The 8,227-nt window shown below is 51.0% G+C and overlaps 1 protein-coding gene across 4 annotated transcripts in view; it reads left to right on the plus strand.

The window, feature by feature from the left end:
- TXLNA (taxilin alpha) overlaps nt 1–7,610 on the plus strand; it is a 19,478-nt gene extending 11,868 nt beyond the window's left edge. For 3 of the 4 annotated variants that reach the window (XM_032246735.1, XM_032246737.1, XM_032246736.1), the window contains 5 exons: nt 1,740–1,859; nt 2,091–2,165; nt 2,642–2,734; nt 3,469–3,564; nt 4,260–7,610. In XM_032246735.1, coding sequence (XP_032102626.1) covers nt 1,740–1,859; nt 2,091–2,165; nt 2,642–2,734; nt 3,469–3,564; nt 4,260–4,553 — 678 coding nt within the window. In that variant the 3' untranslated portion in view covers nt 4,554–7,610. The remainder of the gene's footprint in view (nt 1–1,739; nt 1,860–2,090; nt 2,166–2,641; nt 2,735–3,468; nt 3,565–4,259) is intronic. The other variant, XM_032246739.1, reaches the window with a different exon arrangement.
- Nucleotides 7,611–8,227: the final 617 nt, after the last annotated feature.

The following is an 8,227-nucleotide window of genomic DNA, read 5'->3' on the forward strand; positions in this document are numbered from 1 at the left end:
TCTCAAAAAAAAAAAAAAAAAAAAGGGCAGGATGTCAGGCCGGGCGTGGTGGCTCACACCTGTAATCCCAGCACTTTGAGAGGCTGCGGCGAGCAGATTACCTGAGGTCAGGAGTTCAGTACCAGCTTGGCCAACATGATGAAACCCTGTCTCTACTAAAAATACAAAAATATTAGCCAGGCATGGTGTGGCACGCCTGTAGTCCGAACTACCTGGGAGGCTGAGGCAGGAGAATTGCTTGAACCCAGGAGATGGAAGTTGCAGTGAGCTGAGATTGTGCTACTGCACTCTGGCCTGGGTGACACAGCAAGACTCTTTCCCAAAAAAAAAAAAAAAAAAAAAAAGGCAGGATGTCACTGCCTTTGTGACTGCATTGGCTTCCACCCCAGGCACTTGAATCTTTGGGTCCCCCATGCCAGTCAACTGGGTGTTCAGGGCACGTTCTCATCATGAGAAGGGAGACCTGCAGCCCCCTTACAGGACTGACAGAGGACCTGGTCTGGATTAGGCCCTTTCCTAGCCCTGGAGATACAGCAGTGGGTGAGACAGACAAGATCTGCCCTGTTACGGTCATAGGCCAATGTGATGAACAGGTGTGCAGGACCAAGAGGGCACTCCCCTGACCCACCTGTTTCCTTGCCATACTTCATCCTCTGGGAACAAGGCTGCTTGTTTGGTTTGAGGGGAGTTGGTTTGGTTCTTATCCCTTAGCACTGAGACATAGAGGCTTCCTGGACTGCTGTAGTGAGACACCAACTTCAAGAATCTGAATACTCGCTTTCTCTCCCTGCAGAGCAAAAAAAGACTTAGTACTGCCTGTGGAGAAGGAGGTGCAGAACTACCAGGCCCTGCTGCTGCTTCTTTACAGCCCTCCCAGACAGACACAGGCACTTCATCATACTCAAACTGGACTTATCTTCTAGGCACTTTCCCTTCTCCATCCAGAAAATGGAGTTATTTTGTCTTATTTCAGCAAGTCCAGTTGATTTTACCTTTGAAATAGCACCTGAGTCTTTCACCTTCTTTCCATCCCTGCTCTCTCTTGCCTGGCACGGGTCCCCAGCACTTCCCTAGTAGGCGGGACAGCCATTCCTTGGGATGCACACGTCTAGTCTTTGCCTAGATATAACAGGTCTTTACCAGCTGAGCTAGGCTGTTGTGTTCTTAGAGGCATTGTTTTTGCCCACTCTTCCCATTTATTATTTATTTATTTATTTTAAGATGGAGTTTCGCCATGTTGGTCGGGCTGGTCTTGAACTCCCGACCTCAGGTGATCCACCCGCCTTGGCCTCCAAAGTGCTTGGATTACAGGCATGAGCCACCACGCCCGGCCATATTCTTCCCATTTATAAGTGAATCAGATACCACAAAAGTGAGGGCTCGTAGCCCCATAGGTGATTAGTCCGGGGACCAGAGATTTGAGTGTGTTTATTACTTGGCTTTTTGGGGACAGATTCCATCCACAGACCCATGTGTTACCAAGGTCTGACTCACTGGGAGAGAAACAGGGTGAGGTTGGAAAGCTGACCTTCCAGAGACTTGGGGCCCATGTTGTGTGGTACACATGGGAGTCAGCTTATCAGATTGAGATTGGGGGGGCTCAATCTGATAAACTGACTCCCATATGTACCACACAACATGGGCCCTAAGATGGGGGCAGAGTGCCGTGGTCTGTGCCTGTGGGGCCATCCTGAGAAAGGGAGCTTCTGACAAGCTGACTCCCACCATCTTTGCTGCAGCATATCGACAAAGTCTTCAAACACAAGGACCTGCAACAGCAGCTGGTGGACGCCAAACTTCAGCAGGCCCAGGAGATGCTAAAGGAGGCAGAAGAGCGGCACCAGCGGGAGAAGGATTTTGTGAGGCTCAGGCCCCAGGGTTGGGGTATGGGTGTGGGAGGAGGTAGGTTGGGCTCTCGCTCAGCTTATAGCCGGGTTGTATGGGATTTGTCGTCTGCCCAGACCAGGCACAGATTCCTTGAGTACCAGTCTGATAGCAGGAAGCCTCAGTGGGTCTGATGCTTGTGGCTAAAAACCAAACACAGCCCCTGGGGGCTTCTGACAGGATCTGGGATTCTGTCTTGGAAATAGCTCCTGAAAGAGGCAGTAGAGTCCCAGAGGATGTGTGAGCTGATGAAGCAGCAGGAGACCCACCTGAAGCAGCAGGTGAGAGTGTATAACCTGACCCTGTGCCTTTCAAGTTCCCCTCACTGGGCCCCATCCTGCAGGGAATGAACGGGGACCCTCATTCCAGGACTGGTTCTGTGCTGGCTGCTCTGAGACCTTAGTTGATCCTTTGTTCTCTTTGGACCTGCACAGTACCTATGTGGTGGTGACCAGGTAGTTGGGTGAGCTTAGAGGACTTCATTTGTAGCTCAGAAATGTTGTATTGCTTTTGAGGAGGTGAGAACAGAAGAATTTGAAAATCAACATAAAGGAAAATAAAAGTCACCCTAAATCTACTTTCCAGGCTTAGCATTTTGGATTACATCCTTCCAAATATACATCTTTGCTTTATTTTAAGGAAAAATAGTATCTCAGTAGAATTATTGGCTCAGAGAGTCAAGGACAGGTCTGAGTGTGTTGACCAGAGTGCCTTCCAGAGAAACCCAGTGTCATCTGTGGGCTACTTTCTCCACCAGCTTGCCCTATACACAGAGAAGTTTGAGGAGTTCCAGAACACGCTTTCCAAAAGCAGCGAGGTATTCACCACATTCAAGCAGGAGATGGAAAAGGTAACAGTGGGCCAGGCCAGGCTTGGCTGCTGGGGCATAAACTGCTTCATTCAGAATGGTTGGGCCTGCCTTCAGGAAGTTCCCATCTGGAGTATCTCAAGGGTGGGGCTTCCCTTGCGAACCCTCAAGGGGTGGGGTCACAGCCTTTCCTCTTGAGGCAGTATCAGTGGTATGTATACCCTGAAGGTTGTCCTAGGAAATGGAACAGGAAATGGAGCAGTCTGAGTTCTTTTTTTTTTTTTTTTTTTTTTTTTTTTGAGATGGAGTGTCTCTCTGTTGCCCAGGCTGGAGTTCAGTGGCATGATCTTGGCTAACTGCAGCCTCCACCCTCCTGGGTTCAAGTGATTCTCTTGCCTCAGCCTTCTGAGTAGCTGGGATTACAGGCGTGTGCCACCATGCCTGGCTAGAGTGTGTGTGTATGTGTGTTTTACTAGAGATGGGGTTTCAGCATGTTGGCCAGGCTAGTCTCTAATTCCTGGCCTCAAGTGATCCGCCCATCTCAACCTCCCAAAGTGCTGGGATTACAGATGTGAGCTACCGTGCCCGGCCCCTTACCATTTCTTGTTACTGGTGGTGGACACCTGTGACTTCCTGGTGGTGAGGTGGCACAGAGGGCATTTACTATACCCTGTAATACCTTGCCCCTTGGGATCGATCAGTCCCTATTTTGGAGAAACAGGTGCACAGAGAGAGCCTGGCTCTGACCATTTCCTTCTGTCTGTCACATAACCTAGATGACTAAGAAGATCAAGAAGCTGGAGAAAGAAACCACCATGTACCGGTCCCGGTGGGAGAGCAGCAACAAGGCCCTGCTTGAAATGGCTGAGGAGGTGGGCTGTCTGTGATATGCAGCCAGGGTGGGGGTGTGCACTTAGCACGTATCAGGCCCTTTCCTGTATGTTCTACCCATCAGTGACACAGCTAGCATGAGGTAGAGGTGAGATTTGCACACATTGTCCAAGTCCAGAGTTAATGCTGTCTCCCTAGGGGAGGTGATAAGCCCAGGGGTAGTTCTCCAGTGGGAGTCAAGGGAGCAAATGGAAGAAAGGAATAAAGGAGCAGAAAAAACGGGTGCCAGTGATGTTCCTGGTTTACATGTAAAGCAGCCCAGGTAATTTGTGATTTCATGGCTTGTAATGTAGAAGAAAGGACCTAACACTGATGGAGCAGACTGCAAACCATACCTTGCTGCATGTTTTAGGTATGTGGTTCATTGAACCTTTTGAGATCTGAGGATGGCATTAGTAGTCCTGTTTTACAGATGAGACAGGCTTAAAAGCCAAGTCCTTTGCCAAGGTCATGTGGTAGATAAATAAAGGAATACCTTATCTCCAAGCCATTTTGCACCACACTGCCCCACCTGAGAGCCCAGTCATGGCTTCAGCCAGGGCCGTTTCCTAGAGGGGGCCAGCTTTGGACTCTGGTCTGCTTGCTCCCAGCCTTGTTAAAGTGTTTGCCACCAAGTAGTGATGGTAAGTGGGGGGTTGATGGGGTATGGCCCTGAAGGTCTCATTTCTCTCTCTAGAAAACAGTCCGGGATAAAGAGCTGGAGGGCCTGCAGGTAAAAATCCAACGGCTGGAGAAGCTGTGCCGGGCGCTGCAGACAGAGCGCAATGACCTGAACAAGAGGGTACAGGACCTGACTGCTGGTGGCCAGGGCTCCCTCACTGACAGTGGCCCTGAGAGGAGGCCAGAGGGGCCTGGGGCTCAAGCACCCAGCTCCCCCAGGGTCACAGAAGCGCCTTGCTACCCAGGAGCACCAAGCACAGAAGCATCAGGCCAGACTGGGCCTCAAGAGCCCACCTCCGCCAGGGCCTAGAGAGCCTGGTGCTGGGGCATGCTGGGAAGGGAGCAGCAGCCCAGCCAGGCCTGGCCCATAAAAGGCTCCCATGCTGAGCAGCCCATTGGTGAAGCCAGGATGTTCTGATCTGGCTGACATCTGACACTTGCAATTTTGGATTTTGTGGGTCAGTTTTACGTACATACGGCATTTTGCAAGGCCTCATGCATTTACCCCTGTAAGTGTACAGTGGGCTTTGCATTGGGAGTGGGGGTGTGTACAGATGAAGTCAGTGGCTCCTCTGTGAGCTGAAGAGTCTTGAGAGGGCTGTCATCTGTAGCTGCCTTCACGGTGAGTTGGCAGAACAAGTGACTTAAGCATTTCTCTGCCTGATTTGAGGCTCAGACCCCTCCCAGCCCTTCAGAGCTCAAGACAAGTGATACACCCGGGTCTTAACTGCATTTCTCTTGTGAGCAGGGCTTGCTTGAGCAGCTCAGGCTCTCCTAGCTGCTCTGGAGGCTCCTTTGCTTCTCTAGACCTGGAAAATGTGTCCCCAGGCAGAGCCCTGGCAGTGCGCTTGGAGCTGGTGATTTCCTGCCTAGGACAAGGGACTTAGAGAATGTTTTTATGTGGGATGATGCACTGGTCGGGAGCCCGTTGGGCATTGCTTCCCCTGCTCTTTGGTAGTGCCAGGACCAGGCCAACGATGCTTCTCAGTAGCCTTATCATTCACAGGTGCCTCTCTAGCCTGCACAAATGATTGACAAGAGATCACCCAAAGGATTCTTTCTGAAGGTGTTTTTTTCTATTTTTTTTTTTTTTTTTTTTTTGCACATGACAGTGTTTGTATTGAGGATCCTCTGAGGAAGAGGGGTGCTGTGGCAGTGGCGCCTGGGTGCCTGGCCTCCAGTGCCCCACCCCCTTCACCACCCCACTTGGCTCCTTTGCCATCTTGGTGCTGAGGTTTCCTGTGTGGTGAGATCAGGTTGTTCGTTGTAAGAGAAAGGAAAGGGCTTCTGATGGCTTTGCCACAAGCTTACCTGTGGGTTTCCGTCCTGAGAGGCCACCCCCAGTTCCCATCAGCACTGTCTCCATGCAGCAGTTGCTGGGCCCCAAGTCCAGCTGCCTCCTTGGCTTCATGGGTTTTTGTGTTTCCTGCCCCCACCCCGACATGTACAGTCCTCAAGATTTGTCCTGATTCCATTTCCTGGCACCTCCCTGCCTGTCCTTGGCGATTCCACTTCTGTGTGGGAGCCCGTAGCTATTGTCTGACAGGTAAGAAATGAAATTGAACTATTGACTGGGCCCTAGAAATCCATAAAATAGCTGTAGACGGTTGTTTCTGTGTCCTATTCTCCCCCCACCCCTGTACCTAACTATGTACTGCGTAGAGCCATTTATATGCTGAATGTTCTGCTGTTGCAAACTTGCCAGGGTATTAGCCAGTCTTTATGCAAAGCAGTTTTCTGGGACAATAGAATGAGTCACACACCAAGATGGATAGGAGGTTAGGGCTTTGCTTCTTGCTGTTTTTCTTTGAAGCTAGTTCATTGTCCTCTGGTCCTTCATCTTCCCTACCCAGCCCACTCTTTCAGCCCTTAAATCTCTCAGATAAATTGGTTCATAAAGAATGTTAAGTACTGAATCATGTATGACTGAGACCAGAGATGGCAAATGAATGGCACATCATTTCTCCTCCTGCCCCAGGGCAGGTACCACTGTTCTGCATCAGAGTTGTCCACTATCCTCTGGTGTATCCTTAGTTCGCATCTAGGTGCCCTCAAGCAGCTGTGTGAGCGTTGAGATCTCTTTGCCATCCCTGGCTGAGATACTGCTGTCCTGTGAAGTGTTTCCCAAGATCTTTTTCTTCCCTTTTGAATCCCTGTGTCTGGAGTAGTCCTTGCCTCTTCCTGCCCCAGTAGGGCCTTTTCCTTACCCCAGCCCCTGTGCCTGGCTTAGCTGGTACAAGTGCTGCCAACCCCACAGAGTGTTTGCTAGGCGAGAGAGGTGCAGAGAAGAGGCAGAGGTATGCACCTTGCCCCTTGAAGAGAGGGAAAAGGCCTACAGTGGCCCCACATCATTGCCTGACTCACTTCAGCTACCTCTTACAGCTTGTAGAGGGACTGGAGCTGCTGGATCCCAGTGTGGTGGGTGTGGGAGGCCACAATGAGCAGGTGGCCCCAGCTGGGTTTCCCAGGTCAGGAATGTGGACACCAGACAAGGTGCAGCCTTTGCTCACAGCTCCATCCATGTCTAGATCTTCAGGCCAGTCTGCAGATGGGAGTCCCTACCTTTTTCTTCCTATTCATTGACCAAATCATAACCAATCACTACAGCTGCTCTGCTTCTGCTTTCCAAAGTAGCCCAGGTCCTGGGCCAGATGCAGGGGAGGTGCCTATCCATGAGTGAAGGCCATTGCCTTCCTCACCCGGGTGGGTCCCACACTTGTGACCTCAGTTTTAGGACCAAGAGCTGTGTTGGTTTCTTAGATTGCTAGCTTTTCCTCCAGGGGACCACAGCAAGTGAAGCTCAGAGTCTTGCTCTGCTAACAATAAGTTGTTTTCAGGGCCTTGTCCAGCCAAGAGCTTCATGTCCACCAGATTCTGAGAGGTGTCAGCAGCACTTTTTTTTTTTTTATTTGTTTTTTGTTTTCCATGAGATTTTTGGACCATGGGCTGAGCTCAGGCACTTTCTGTAGGAGAATGTTATTTCTGTAAAGACGGTTATTTAACCCTCCTCCACCCCATCATGGCGGCCCTGAGGGCTGACCCGGAGGCCAGTGGAGCTGCCTGGTGTCCACGGGGGAGGGCCAAGGCCTGCTGAGCTGATTCTCCAGCTGCCGCCACAGCCCACCCACCTTGCACAGCACAGAGGTGGTCACCCCAGGGACAGCCAGGCACCTGCTCCTCTTGCCCTTCCTGGGGGGAGGGGGCTGCCTTCTGTTCCTGTAACTGCTTTCCTTATGGCCCAGCCCGGCCACTCAGACTTGTTTGAAGCTGCACTGGCAGCTTTTTGTCTCCTTTTGGTATTCACAACAGCCAGGGACTTGATTTTGATGTATTTTAAACCACATTAAATAAAGAGTCTGTTGCCTTACTTCTCTCCTGACCTGTGTGCTCCTTTGATGCTTGTGGATTGGATCTATTCAGCCCCTTCAATCATCACTGACTTGTCCAGGTCTGCTGCAGAGTGGCCATGACGGTGCTCTGGCATCTTGCATCTTCGAGAGTGCCTTTGAGCAGTTACCACAGCCACAGGACACTGGCAGATTCACTTGAGCTGCCTGAGTGGAGCCCTTGGCAAAGTTGGCAAGACCCTTGCATCAGAGAGGATCCCTCAAAAAAAATTGTCCTTGATCTGGGGGCTCATGGGCTAGAGAAGGGAAACGGTACTTTTAGGTATAGACAGGTCATTGGTGCTGAGAGCAGAGAGGAGGCCCCTGCCCCCTTCAGCAAGGGGTGGGGGTGATGCCTGGAATGGCCTGAACCAAAGGTCGGGTAGAAGATTAACGTCATTTAGTGATGAAATGGTATAGCTGGGAAGCAAGTGCATGGGATGGGGCAAGGGGGTGAGGCTAGGCCCAGAGCCTGGGTACCAGGTTGAGGAATGTGGGCTAGATCCAGAGGGCAGGGGGGCAACTCAAGGTGTTTCAATAGGAAATTGATAGGCTCCAGGAGTAAGGCAAAAAGTATGGAGCCAGGCATAGGCCAACT

The sequence above is a fragment of the Sapajus apella genome, unplaced genomic scaffold, assembly GCF_009761245.1.
Source record: "Sapajus apella isolate SASKATOON/1434 unplaced genomic scaffold, GSC_monkey_1.0 scaffold62, whole genome shotgun sequence".
Lineage (NCBI taxonomy): Eukaryota > Metazoa > Chordata > Mammalia > Primates > Cebidae > Sapajus > Sapajus apella.